This window comes from Molossus molossus, unplaced genomic scaffold, assembly GCF_014108415.1.
Source record: "Molossus molossus isolate mMolMol1 unplaced genomic scaffold, mMolMol1.p scaffold_m16_p_21, whole genome shotgun sequence".
NCBI lineage: Eukaryota > Metazoa > Chordata > Mammalia > Chiroptera > Molossidae > Molossus > Molossus molossus.
Genome location: NW_023425357.1, coordinates 41,668,703 through 41,682,722, shown reverse-complemented (window position 1 = coordinate 41,682,722; position 14,020 = coordinate 41,668,703). Strand labels below are relative to the sequence as shown.

The following is a 14,020-nucleotide window of genomic DNA, read 5'->3' as shown; positions in this document are numbered from 1 at the left end:
GTAGTATCCTACCAGTCCTTACATTAATCTACAGGGTAGATATTCATGATCTTAGTTTCAAGCTGAGGAAACAGACTCAGGATAAGGGACTGCCCTAATAAAGCCAAGTGGGGATCTAGCATTGGCATTGTTTGACTTCAAAACAAGCCTGTAACCTCTCCATTCGCTGCCTCATCTTCTTGAACAGCACGCTCCTTCCTTCTCCATGTTTACTTTTGATTCACTCAGCCATTTATTTACCCAGATACTGAGTTCCTGCTGTGTGTCTGCTAATAAAGCAAGTAAATAAAAATTAAGCCCACTATGTGCTATGCAGAAAATGAAAACAAGGATATACTGGCGAGTGTGACGGAGGGAGTCTATTTAGTTCCATGAGCCCTTCCCACGCCACACACGCAAACTGCTCTCACTGAGCAAATGAAACCATACATAACCGCAGCTAACTAAAGTGGTCGCGATGACGAAGGCAAGGCGCGGGGTACGCTCAGCCGCAGCCCGAGGCCCTCAGCTTGCATCCAGACAATGGCGAGATCTCTGCTGTCGCAGACCAAAGGGGAGGCTGTGCTTGGCTCAGAACCAGGCTTGAGGTGGCACGCGGACATGTCTTCCTGCACCCGACCTTACGTTTTCTGAACCCACATGGAGACCCCCGGCCTCACAGGACAGTCTCAGAAGGACTCATTGAACCAGGTGCAATCCCCTAACCGCCTTCCGCGGGGACTCTGATACGAACTTCACGTAGCCCGCGTGGCGGGTCGGCCCCGCCCCCAGAGTCCCGTCTGGAGGCGTGGCCAGGGACGTCTGGAGGCGTGGCCAGGGACACCGGAAGCACCGCCCTCGGACCATGGCGACTCAGGCGAAGCGCCGGCGGGTAAGTCGCGGGCCGCCGGCATGGGGCCCACCTCTCCCCACCGCCGAGCGCGGCCCTGCCCACAGTCCGTTCCGCACGGGGTTCTCCACTCCCTCGCGCCCGCAGGTCACTTTCGGCTCTCGGTCCCCTCCCCCACCCAGAACCTTCCTCCGTGCGCGCCGCGGTCTCCGCCGCCCCCCCTCCACGAACTCTCTGGGGCGAGGCCTTGCCAATGCGCTCTGTCTTAGGTGACGAAGCCTGTTGGCGGCGGCGACGACGACGACCTGGGCCTGGACCCAGTGGCTGGCTTCCTGAGCTGGTGCAGGCGCGTCGGGCTGGAGCTGAGTCCCAAGGTGAGTGGGGGTGGGGCGGGAGACAGAAGCAGGCGCGGCGCAGGCCAGCTCTGACCCGCTGCTCCTCCCGATTAGGTGGCGGTAAGCCGGCAGGGCACGGTCGCCGGCTACGGCATGGTGGCCCGGGAGACCGTGCAGCCCGGAGAGCTGCTGTTCACGGTGCCGCGGGCCGCGCTCCTGTCGCAACACACCTGCTCTATCAGCGAGCTGCTGGAGCGAGGTGGGCACGCCGGCGGGGGTGGGACGCCGAGGTGGACCCGCGCCTGCCGGGGCGCTCACCTGTGTCTCCCTCAGAGCGAGGCGCGCTGCAGAGCCAGTCGGGCTGGGTGCCCCTTCTCCTGGCGCTACTCCACGAGTTGCAGGCCCCGGCCTCACCCTGGAGCCCCTACTTTGCGCTCTGGCCCGAGTTGGGCCACTTGAAGCACCCTATGTTCTGGTGAGAGACGTGGGAGGAGTTGGGGAGCACCCGCGCTGTGTCCCGGGAACCGGGCTGCCTCGCAAGCACTAAGTCCCGGTAGGGTGTGTGAAGAGAACACGGGGTTTCACTGCAGGCCCGAGGAGGAGCGCAGGCGGTTGCTGCAGGGGACAGGGGTACCTGAAGCCGTGGAGAAGGATTTGGCCAACATCCGCAGCGAGTACTATTCCATCGTGCTGCCCTTCATGGAAGCCCACCCCCACCTTTTCAGCCCCAGGGTTCGCTCCTTGGAACTCTACCACCAGCTCGTGGCGCTCGTGATGGCCTATAGGTCAGTGACCAGAGCCTCTAAGGGCCCTCCTCCTTAGAACTCTAGTGAGGCACAAAAGGGGAAACAGCGAACCCCACCTCCTGCGCCTCTTACCCTACACTGGGCTTTAGCCAAGTTCTCTGGTAGCTTTCAGGAACCACTGGAGGAAGAGGACGATGAAAAGGAGCCAAACCCCCCTTTGATGGTGCCTGCTGCAGACATACTGAACCACTTACCCGATCACAATGCCAATCTAGAATACTCTCCAGTGAGTGGACCCTTCCCAGTTCCTGTTCTTACTTGCATTGACTGGGCATGATGCAAACCAGTGCCTGTTATTTATGCCCACCTGGCAATTGGGCTAAATGGGCACCATTTTCTTCCACCAGAAAAGGAGTAGGTGAGGTTAGCTACTCCTGTATGCATTCATTCGCATATCCCAGTGAAATAGTTTGAGCACAAAACATCTCAAAAGTTGTGGTTAATCCTCTATGTACCTGACTACCATCCTTTACTTGGTGCTGGAGGTTGGCTGCTCTGCACAATGCCAGGGAACCAATGTGGACAGCAGGTCAGCAGTGTAGGATGATACCAGTGATTTTATCTATTTTGTTAATATGTGGAAAGTTACTGTTGGTTGGCACAACATTAGTCCCATTGCTGATCTATACCTGCTGGAAGACCCTAAGAGGGGAATAATAGGGCTGGTTTGGAGAGGGCCTGGTCCCAGCATCTCCCTTCCACTCCAGAATTATCTTCGGATGGTGGCTACTAAGCCCATTCCTAAGGGCCATGAGATCTTCAACACGTATGGGCAAATGGCTAATTGGCAGCTGATTCATATGTACGGTTTTGTTGAACCATACCCTGACAACACAGATGACACAGCTGACATTCAGATGGTGACGGTTCGTGAAGCAGCATTACAGGGTGAGTGTCTGATTGTACAAGGTAGGTGGTAGACTAAGAAATGAGCTCTTTGATATACTCAGACTTCCCACTTTTACTTTCCTATCTACAGGAACAAAAGCTGAAGCTGAAAGGCTCCTGCTCCTCGAACGCTGGGATTACTTATGCAAACTGGAGATGGTAGGGGAAGAGGGAGCCTTTGTGATTGGGTGGGAAAAAGTGCTGACTGAAGAGGAACTGACTACCACACTAAAGGTAGAGGGCCCAAAATGATCATTTAATGCTGACAGCAGCCTGCATATTTAGAGCTAGTTAGCCCTGGCCAGATTAAAGACCAGAGACACTTGGGTTCAGTTCCCACTAAGGGTACGTACCTCAATTGTGGTTTGTCCCCAGCCCCGGCTGGGGTCCTGTGGGTGGCAACCAGTCGATGTCTCTCTCCCTCTCTATCTGAAGATGAATACAAAAATGTCCTCCAGTGAAGATTAAAAAAAAAAAAAAAGAACTAGTTAAAGAGCCAGGTGAGGGAGGAATGGAAGATGCTTGAATACTGCCAAGCCAAGATAGCCTAGCTTCTCTACTTTAATTTCAGAAATACACAGGTAGCACAACCTAATTAAAAGGCCCTGTGGTTACTCCTAGGTATTGTGCATGCCTACTGAGGAGTTCAGAGAAATTAAAGACCAGGACGGTTGGGGAGATGATGAAAGGGAAGAGGACAGCCTGACAATGACAAATATCCCCAAGCTCAAAGAATCATGGAGACAGCTTCTTCGGGACAGTGTTCTGTTGACCCTGCAAACCTATGCCACAGACTTAAAAACTGAGCAAGATTTACTCAGTAACAAGGAGGTCTACACCAAACTCAGCTGGAGGGAACAGCAGGCCTTACAGGTTCGTTATGGTCAGAAGATGATTTTACACCAGTTGCTGGAACTGACAAGTTAAGCTAAGCGGATTCTCTAGTGCCTAAAGGAACATCCATGAAGACTTCATTATAAGCCAAGTTCACTGATGCCCGAAAAGAAGGAAAATTTGGATCTTTTCTCTCTTATGAAATACCAAAAGGAAAAGGAGCAAAAGTGTGCTAGGATGAACTGTGAAGTAAGGAGACAGGTCTAATAAGGATTGGGAACGGCACACTTGGGAATCACTGCTAATTGTCACCAAGACCAATACACTTTTTTGTTGTTATTACCATTGTTGTTATTTAAAAAAAATTTTTTTAGACCAATACACTTTTTGTTCTCAGTTTGAACCAAAGTTAGCAGAAATGTGATTGTGATAGTAAAAGGTCCTGTTGAATAACAGACTATGAAAGTAGACCTGGTTAAAACTGAGGTCTATTTTGAGCATGTTGCTCTAATTTTAAAGACTGTGTTTCCTGTTAGAGAATTTAATACTGGTACTCAGAGCATTTGTTTGAATTCCACAGCAGTCTGAAGTTTGCTCTACCTGGCACAACTCACCCCCAGAGAAGAAGTCCTAGACACCCATGACATTCAAGCCTGCTTCATGGAAGACTTTCTACTATTTAATGTTAGACCTTTTTGTCCTCTCTGGCCATAAAACTTGACAGCCATTAAATGTATAAAGTATAAGTGGGATAAGTTTTACATATATACTTTCTTTTAAAAATAAAAGGCATTTTATAATGTCTAACCATAGCAACCTGCTCTAACAATTTTATACTATTAAAAAGAACAGAAAAAAAAAAACCACTTTGCTTGTCTGAACATGCCAAACATGTTCAAATGTACTGGGAGAGCTCTACTATTCAGCAAGGAGCTGGTGACCCCCAAAGACCCTGGGTTTTGCAAGGGTGGGCTGTCTACTTTCCTCCTCACCATCATTACTGGCTGCTGCTCCTGAGAAAAGGCACAGTGAACTCCCACATGTGTCATGACTTTAATGTTTGCGTTGACTACAGTATGTATACACATACAAGAAGTAGGGGAGCTAAAGCCCAGGAAACTAGAAAGGCTACAAAGTATTAACACTGGACCAATACATTTACAAAACAGTCAAAATCCTTACAAAAGGGGCTGTATTGGTCCTTTTGACTTTCTGTTGTTACTCAACTTAGCCTGGCATAAAGAGGGGAAGGGCTTTCATTTCATAGGTTCCCTTCAGTTTACAGAATCAGGAGAGATGGGGAGCTTTAGGCCTGGTCTGGTTTCCCTTTATAAAAACAGCACGTTCTCCAGCAAAAATGAGGAAATGATGCTCTCCAGCAGTCAGCTTTAGATTTGGAGAAGGGACAAAAAGCAAAACCCCATGGGATTGCAATTGTGAGCTAAATTCTATCACATCCACATTTTTTAAAACAATTGTGTGATTTTCAAGGTCCCCTGTCCCATTAAAAAAATAAGTTACATAATATTTAAACTGGCCTTGTTGCTACTTCTTTGGGACACCAGGAATGTCAGAAGGCATGGAACTATGTCCCCAGACAAGTACATGGCAGCAGCTTCTTGAATTATAAGCTGGGCAGGTACCAGTTTATATACTTGCCTTGGACATATTTTGCACAAATCCAAGAAGTTCCAGACAAAGGTTTTCTCTGTCATATATTTACACAAGTTCAAAATGATATTCACAGCATTTTCTAAATTTTGGCCAAGAGTCAAAAAAAAATGCATTTAAACTTTGGAACGTGCCCACATAGACAGGAAGCTGACCCAAACAGTAATTGGGGCAGATACCCAAGAACCAAGGGGCTGGGAAAGTCAGGAAGAACTGAAAGAATTCCTCAGCCAGTTTAGGAACTTGGTGCTGTGGGACATCCAGGCTGACACATTTACAACAGAAAAGCAGTTCCGTCTAACTGGCACCTGTCCCTTCCATTACTTGCTGGGCTTGCTTCTGTCCCATACAGCACTGTGCAACGGACTGGAATAACCTGAAGAAAAGAGTTACAAGTTTGTGAGAAAAGTTTCAGGCCTGAGTACTCTGTCTCATTAGCTTTGGCAACTTCTGCCTTCTTAATCACCCACCCAGGCTGAAGCCATCAAATGATTCTCAATTCTGTCTCATCCTTAGACAATTAAAACACTACTTTTAACTTACTTTTCAATTTCTGGGGCACAGTGTACAAACTCATGGTTCCAGAACTTAAATGCTGGATTTTTAATCAGCTCAATGAAGGTAATAAGTAGACCCCAAGGATGTGGCCTATTTACAATCAACCGTTCCAAGAGAACCCTGGAGAATGGGAGAAATAAGTTAATGCACAGAAAAACATACAAATTTAGGACCATTACTACATTCCTTTTTTCCCTTAACTCTTCTCCCTGATTATTAAACTACATGCAAAAGTTGATAGCTTGCCCTGGTCAGTTTGGCTCGGTGTTAGAGCATCAGCCCGAAGACTGGAGGGTCTAGGGTTTGTTTCCCAGTCAAGGGCACGTACCTGGGTTGCAGGTTCAATGCCCAGCCCTGGTCAGGGAGGCAACCAATCATGGCATCTCTCACATCAATGCCCCCGCCCCCAGTATCTAAAAAATCAATAGAAAAATATTCTCGGATAAAGATCAACAACAACAAAAGGTTGTTAGCTTTACTAAAGCCAAGTAGATTAATCTCTCTATATAGCATGGTTAATGTAGGTGGATTCTAGAGTTAGGGAACCTGGGCTTGAATTCTGCCTAGAAAAGTTAAGGATACTATCAGATTACATAGTGCAAAAAGGATGCTTCAATAAAAGGAAATCGGAAACAAATTTCGAATACTGAATGGAAATTAGTATTGGCCTATATATTCATCTTTTACCTAACCAACTGTATTTCTAAATTTACCGAGAAAATAATAAAACACAAGAACAAAGATTTAAGTACAAGGACGCTTACTATAGCTTTATAAGTAATCACAAGATAGGATATTATCACTACTTAATTTTTGGTATATAAATCTAAGGAACACTGTTACCTAATACCAACAAATTACTATTAGGTGAAGGGGCAAGTTTAATAAGTCTGGCCCAGCCAGTGTGGCTCAGTGGCTAGGCATTGACCTATGCTCAGGGCAGATGCCCAGGTTGTAGGCTCCATCCCCAGTGGAGGGTGTGCAGGAGGCAGCTGTTCAATGCTGATCTTTCTCTCATCGATGTTTCTATCTTTTTCTCCCTCTCTCTTCCTCTCTAAAATCAATAAAACATTTTTTTTAAAGTCTGGCTCAGCCCTGGCCGGTTTGGCTCAGCAGTTAGAGCGTCGGCCCACAGTCCAGAGAGACCCGGGTTTGGTGCCCGCTAAGGGCACGTACCTCAGTTGCAGTTTGTCCCTGGCCCTGGTTGGGTTATGCGGGTGGAAACCACTCGATGTGTCCCTTTCACATCGATGTTTCTCTCTCTCCCTTCCACTCTATCTGAACAATAAATGCAAAAATGTTCTTGGGTGAGGATAAATAAATAAAAGCCTGGCCCATTCTTTCAAGTCTGTGTATCTCCGTTACTCGAATCTCCAATGCCACACACAGTCCAAGAGATTCCTCACTATTATCAGGATAACACAAGTATGATCCTATTATTTCTGCTGCTTAAAAAACTTAAACTACAGGTAATAAAGAAATCTACACACTTTAACATGGCTTTAAATATTAGGCCCGTGTAACTTGGGACTCTGATTAAAAGTTACGACCCCACCCTGGCTGGTTTGGCTCAGCAGTTCTTGAGCATCAGCCCGCAGACCAGAGTCCCAGGTTCAGGTCCTGCTAAGGGCATGTTACCTCGGCTGCGGTTTGTCCCTGTCCCCAATTGGGGTTGTGCAGGTGGCAACTAGTCGATGTGTCTCTCTCACATCAATGTTTCTCCCTCCCGCTCTATCTGAAGATAAATGCAAAAATGTCCTTAGGTGAGGATAAAAAAATAAAAAAAAATTGCGACCCCACCACCACAATGACTTTAAGTCAAAACACTGATGTCTTTTGTTGAAAACTTTTTACTTCAGCAATGATTATGACATGTAATCGCTTGTGATTCAGACTAATTATTGGGAAGGCAGAAACCATGTCCATTTTGTTCACAACTATATCCTACATTTCAATCCATGTAAAAAGATGTTCAATGAACATCATGCTCAATGCACAGGAAAAAAACTCAGAATAAAGGGGAAGAGGCACAATTTAAAAAGCATCCAAAAAACAAACCTCTCTCTTACCTTGTGATCTGTTCTTGGATAGCTTCAGTGTTGGCCTCTGCAAAAAGGTAGAGCATGGTGCAACTGAAGTAGTGAGTGTGGCTATTTGGGTACCGCAGCTGATTTGCAATTGCATTTAAGAAGAGATACCGACCTAAATATCAAGAAAACTAGGCTTAGTGAAGACTTGCTCTGTAAGACCAAGATAAGACCAATCATTTTCACTGGCTAGGATTTGGATTTCTGCTATAAGCTTTCAAATTATCCTGCAGTTCTAAAGCCCCCAAGAGTATTTCATTTCAGTATTTCCACATTAAAAAGTTTTAAAGGCCTTGGCCGGTTTTGCTCAGTGGTTAGAGCGTCAGCCTGCAGACCGGAGAGTTCCGGGTTCGGTTCCCACTAAGGGCACGTACCTTAGTTGCAGTTTGTCTCTGGCCCCGGTTGGGGTCGTGTAGGTGGCAACCATTCGATGTGTCTCTCTCAGGTCGATATTTCTCTCCCTCCCTCTCTCCCTCCCTCCCTCCCTCCCTATCTGAAGACAGGTGAGGATTAAAAAAGAGTTTCGAAGTATTTCCCCCCCAAAAACATAGTGAAGCATGTCACTGTTTTACATTTTGCTAATCTAATGTCACTTAATAGAAGAGAGCTGGATTCTCATTTTTGCCCATATCCAACCTGTTCCAGTGTTATATTTCATGTAGCCTGTGGAAAACTCCACTGTATGCTTGTTACAAAATGAGAAAAAAAAAGAAACAAAAACAAAAAAAGACGTTATGACAATAATTTTGACCTCACAGCCCTTCTAAAAGGATCTTGAACTCCATGGAGGGTTCTCAGACCATACTTTAAGAACCACTATTTTATAAGAGAATCAATATCTATTAAATGAGTTTGTTTGTCTGCCTCTGCTTGATGTTACTCATGTTGGTAATGCTATCACAGTGAGCTTGAACATGTCTCTAAAGGCTACCCTCCTTTTTTCTTTGTTGGGCTCTGAATATAACAATATTCAGTTTTGTTAAATCTTGATTTCAAGCTGACTCAAATACCTTCTACAAATAGGCCAGCAATATAGCAAAGTTAAAAGTAGGCAGGTATCCTTGGTTAGCACCTACTGGAATATCTATTACATAAAAATATAGAACACCAAAAGAAATGTAGTTCAAACAGGCAAGATGCAACCTATAACAGGGATTATACAGTAAGCCTTTTGCACAGCAAGTAGGGAAAATCCCATTCATTAAAGTTTATATACCTAATATTAGCATGCTGCATGCCAAATAGGCACCAATGAATGCTAGGGAAAGGGCAGGCTAACAAAACAATGTGACATAAGCTTATTTTTAAAGAGAGGCTAATAAAAAGAACATGTTTAACACTAAAAAAAAACACTGCAGTCACTATACTGAAATATTATTAAGTGATGTGGTAAGGACACTGGATGATTCTTTCCTTTATACTTTTCTGCACTGAGCAGATACCATCCAATTAAAAATAAAATAACCAGGGAGACCCATAAACATTGACAGGACATTCTTTCTCTAATGTATTTTTATGACTGGACTGTGGCTTAAAAGTGCAGAGAACCTGACTCTGAGAACTGGCTGGCTTTACTCACCTTCAGTGTCCAAGTCCACAGCCAGGTTCTGAAATATGTCCATGTGAGCCGAGTGGGTGATGGTGCTCATTGAGGGTGTGCTGCCCTTGTTGTGGATATGCGCAATGGCCTGAGTCCCGACATAGAGCACCAGTGCATTGATGAGTTGCAGGTTGTAGCGATTGCCAGGCTCATTGGATACCTAAATGAACAAAACAAAGCTCCTGACTTATTCTCAGAGAGTTGATTCAGGAATTAATATCTAACTAATAAACCCATTTCACCTGGCTGGTGTGGCTCAGTGGTTGAGTGTCAACCCATGTACCAAGGTCGCCGGTTCAATTCCCAGTCAGGGCACATGCCCAGTTGTGGGCCAAATCCCCAGTAGGGGGCATGCAGGAGGTGGACAATTGATGTTTCTTTTTTTCCCCTTCACCCAAGGATATTTTTGCATTTATCTTCAGATAGAGTGGGAGGGAGAAAGGGGGGGAAAGAGAGAGAAACATCAATGTGAGAGAGACACATCGACTGGTTGCCACCCACATGACCCCAACCAGGGCCGGGGACAAACTGCAACTGAGGTACGTGCCCTTAGCGGAAACCGAACCTGGGACTCTCTGTTCCATAGGCCGAGGCTCTAACCACTGAGCCAAACTGGCCAGGACCAATCAATGCTTCTCTCTCTTTCTTTCTCCCTTCCCCTCTCTCTAAAATCAATAAAGAAAAACATATAAACCCATTCCATGCTTTCAGAGAAAAGCTGAACTGTTGTCAACATTCTTTGTAATTTAAATTTTAGATAAATTTTCGAGTTTGTTGAGGTTATTTAACAAATACACCTGCCATGGGTGGTAGTGGTGGTGGTGTCAACATGAACATAAATTTCCCTTGGAAAATCAAAGCTTTACTAGGTACCAGCATAAAGTTTAGAAATTCAAAATATGCAGTATCTCAATTATAGGAAAGATTTGGAGAAGTTAGAGTTATATTTCCTTGGTGTGGAAACATTAGAAATATCATATAACTTCGAGTTACTTTCCATAGAGCAAATTAAACCATTTCTTTAGACAAACCTTGGAGCACTGGCCAGGGATAATTACGACCAGTCTATTCTTACAAAAAATCAGTCCATTCCCTAGTCAGCTCTTCCAAGGTTATAACCTGTGTCAGTGATAAAATAAATTAGTAAAATGTATAATCTAGTTATAATCTCACCCAATCATTAGAAACGACTTTGGTGGTCAACACACAATACAATATGCAAATGATGTATTATAGAACTGTACACCTGAAACCTATTTATTAACCACTGTCACCCCAGCAAGTTCAATGAATATTTTTTTAAAAAGAAATGACAGTATGTATTAAAACCTTTTTTTAAAACATTTTTTCTTTATTGATTTTTAGAGAGAGAGGAAGGAAGAGGGAGAGAGACAGAAAAAGTAATTAGAGAGAATATCGATTAGCCACCTCCTGCATGTCCCCTACTGGGGATTTGGCCCACAACCTGGGCATGTGCTCTGACCGGGAACAGAACCGGCGACCTCTTGGTGCATGTGTCAACACTCAACCACTGAGCCACACTGGCCAGGCTGTATTAAAATATTTTAATCAAGTTGAAAAGACTAACTCCCAAACAGGCCACACATAAGGACTGTGCGTACAAAGTGCTTTCTATGGAAGATATAGCTCAGAGTTAAGACAAATCAATTAACCTGTAAGTTGCTGCGCAGATCAGATAGAAAAGTGACTGGTGACCGAGTTTTAAGATAGGAATCCAAATCCTTTTTGAACTGAGGTGGCATCACTCCAGTAAAATTGGTGAGAATCCGGGGTGCAATGTTAATTTCACTCAACATATCCACCTGCCACAGACAAATACAAGAATCACAACCACAGCATTTATAAGAGTTAGCTGTATCTATCTTATAAAGTGGTATAATTGTTTTTCCAAAGCTACACACATTATAAATGTCTTTAAGAGTAGAGCAGCTACTTTTTATCAATGTTTAGAAGTATTTACATACAAAATTATAGAAATTATATTTTTTAAAATAGGTACCTTTTGTGGAGAGGTCTAATTTGCACCACCAACTGTTATTTTTCTTGGACTTAGATTTCAAAATAAGAGTACAGAATCAGAGTACTGGCTCACCAAAAGTCCTAATCTTAGAAAAGACATCAACAGAATAGACATCATGTTTCTACTTCTGAAAACATTCATTGTGTGTGTGTGTGTGTGAGAGAGAGAGAGAGAAATACATAAAACTAATATTACCCATGCCAGGGTGGTGTGGTTTTAAGTGGTCCCTTTTCTCCCTTACTTCAACAATTTAAACAAAACACCTGTGATATGTGGCAATTACAAAGGTCTGTTTGTTCTGCAATTCTGTGCTATGGGGTCACCCAGCAAATGATTGGCCTGACACCTGCTTACCATACAAAGGACTAATATTAAGACATATTTTCTTTTCCTTGAACTGTCTGAAACTTTACCTTCAGATTAGGAGTGAATGGGTCTGGGAGCCTCATGTTTCTTGGGAAGGCACTCAGGATCAGGTTTCTTAGCTGGATACAATTAGGTGGGATCACATCACAGAATCCATAATGGTAATCACAAAGGAACTCAGGGAAATCATGCAGAAGAACCAGCAGCACTCTTAAAGTGCCCTATTTTTTTTTTAATAAAAAGAAAAACATTTGCTGATTCCATACCAAGAAAATGGGAATAACAGTTTTACTATTATGATTATTAGCTCAAGTAAAAAGGCAAAGTGTGTCTCAATAGCAAAGTTACAACCTTTAATTAATAGTAACAGTAACATTATAAGTTATCAAAATATTTATATCAGGAAATTAGGAAAAGCTAGGTATCAGGAATTTATAACCTTAAATACATATATATGCTAGAAGAGGCTGGACAAAAACAAACAAAAAATAAAAATGATGTAAGCAAGTTTCTATCTTCAGAAATTGGAAAAAGAACAGCTAATTAAAACCAAAGAAAGTAGAGGAAAAAGAGCAAAAATCAATTAAAAAAAAAAAAAAGGTACTGAAATAAGAGTTTGGGGGGTGGAGGGTAGATTGGTAATCAAAGTTAGAAGTTGGCTCTTTGAAAAGACTAATAAAAGTAAACCCTACCAAGACAGAGAATACACAATACCAATATCGAGAATAAAAAAGAACCATCACTACTGGCATGAAAAATAGAAATTCCAGGCCTAGATAGCTTTACTGGCATAATCCTTACAAATATATATATTTTAATTAACAGTTTTCACAATATTACAAAAAGAGAGAACACTACTTTCCACACTCAATTTGTCGAGCATCAAAACCTAACATGAGAATTATACAAAAATCATTTATGTCAGAAATAGAAATCAGTGCCCTGGCCGGTTTGGCTCAGCGGTTAAGAGCGTCGGCCTGAGGTCCAGAGAAATAGAAATCAGTGATATATCACAACCAAATGGTGGTTTAAGCATTTGAATATTAATGGAGTTACAACAATATTAGGAGAAAAATTCAAAGGATCTTGTATGCAAAACAAAAAACACATTCAATAAAATTAATGTCCATTTAATGATTTAAAAATTCCTTGCAAATTATAAGGGCATTTCCTTAATCAGATCAAATGGTCTACCTAGAAAACAAAACTATAGATTTACAAAAATATATTTTTTAAAAATATGTTTTTACTGAATTTTTTAGAAAGGAAGGGAGAGAGAGAAACATCCATCTGCTGCCTCCTGCATACCCCCCTACTGGGGATTGAGCCCACAACCCAGGCAATGTGCCCTGATCAGGAATTGAACTGCCTCTCAGTCCATGAGTTGACGCTCAATCCACTGAGCCACACCAGCCAGGAAACAAGAACACACTTAATGGTGAATTACTACTGAAAGCTTTCTCAAAGATTATTAATGAAGCAACTATGCCATTATTGCTATCTTCTATTCAATAATGTCCTAGAGTTACTGGCCAGTACAATAAGGCAAGAAAAAGAAAAGTAAATTAAAAACCTATTATTACAAGAAGATGAAATGGTTATGTACACAGAATACACGCCTCCCAAAAAAATATAATCTCTCAGGAAAAGTAAATTTAGCAAGATGGATGGAAACAAAGCAGATATACAAAAATCAATTCTATTTCTATAGGCTACTAACAAAGAAATGAGAATTTAAAAAAGATATCTCGCCTTGGCCAGTTAGAGTGTCGTCCTGTGGATCAGAGTCCTGGGTTTGGTTCCCGCTAGGGGCACGTGCCTGGTTGCAGTTTGTCCCCAGCCGGGTTGGGGTTGTGTGGGTGGCAACCAGTCGATGTGCCTCTCTCACATCAATGTTTCTCTCTCTCTCTCCCTCCAGCTCTGTCTGAAGATAAAATGCAAAAAGGCGTCCTCAAGTGAGGAAAAAACAGAAAAAAATCTTGTAATTTCACAAGAAACATCAATA

General features: G+C 43.3%; 2 protein-coding genes across 17 annotated transcripts in view; one reads left to right on the top strand and one right to left on the bottom strand.

The window, feature by feature from the left end:
- The first annotated feature begins 452 nt into the window (after window positions 1–452).
- Window positions 453–4,343, top strand: SETD6 (SET domain containing 6, protein lysine methyltransferase). Of its 2 annotated transcripts, none has more exons than XM_036274315.1 (9): window positions 453–871; window positions 1,099–1,203; window positions 1,279–1,423; window positions 1,498–1,639; window positions 1,755–1,949; window positions 2,076–2,196; window positions 2,678–2,858; window positions 2,950–3,017; window positions 3,480–4,343. In XM_036274315.1, the coding sequence occupies exons 1-9, from the start codon at window positions 845–847 to the stop codon at window positions 3,783–3,785; spliced, it is 1,290 nt and encodes a 429-aa protein (XP_036130208.1). In that variant the 5' UTR covers window positions 453–844; the 3' UTR covers window positions 3,786–4,343. The 2 variants fall into 2 exon arrangements, with proteins under 2 accessions (XP_036130208.1, XP_036130207.1); XM_036274314.1 differs by having other exon boundaries at window positions 2,950–3,092.
- A 1,051-nt stretch (window positions 4,344–5,394) lies between these two features.
- CNOT1 (CCR4-NOT transcription complex subunit 1) overlaps window positions 5,395–14,020 on the bottom strand; it is a 98,285-nt gene continuing 89,659 nt past the window's right edge. For 11 of the 15 annotated variants that reach the window (XM_036274300.1, XM_036274296.1, XM_036274298.1 and 8 more), the window contains 6 exons: window positions 12,063–12,236; window positions 11,282–11,431; window positions 9,588–9,768; window positions 7,991–8,123; window positions 5,907–6,041; window positions 5,395–5,739 (listed from right to left, as the gene is read on the bottom strand). In XM_036274300.1, the coding sequence (XP_036130193.1) occupies window positions 5,661–5,739; window positions 5,907–6,041; window positions 7,991–8,123; window positions 9,588–9,768; window positions 11,282–11,431; window positions 12,063–12,236 (852 nt within the window). In that variant the 3' untranslated portion in view covers window positions 5,395–5,660. Of the gene's footprint in view, window positions 5,740–5,906; window positions 6,042–7,990; window positions 8,124–9,587; window positions 9,769–10,664; window positions 10,728–11,281; window positions 11,432–11,628; window positions 11,735–12,062; window positions 12,237–14,020 lie in introns of those variants that run through there. The other 4 variants (XM_036274301.1, XM_036274307.1, XR_004961093.1 and 1 more) reach the window with 4 other exon arrangements.

Bases quoted from the DNA above. Each gene is read 5' to 3' on its own strand.
- SETD6 (XM_036274314.1), top strand. From the start codon at position 845: ATGGCGACTCAGGCGAAGCGCCGGCGG. The intron at 1,950-2,075 runs GTCAGTGACCAG...GTTCTCTGGTAG, and splicing joins GCGCTCGTGATGGCCTATAG to CTTTCAGGAACCACTGGAGG. The intron at 3,093-3,479 runs GTAGAGGGCCCA...GGTTACTCCTAG, and splicing joins AACTGACTACCACACTAAAG to GTATTGTGCATGCCTACTGA.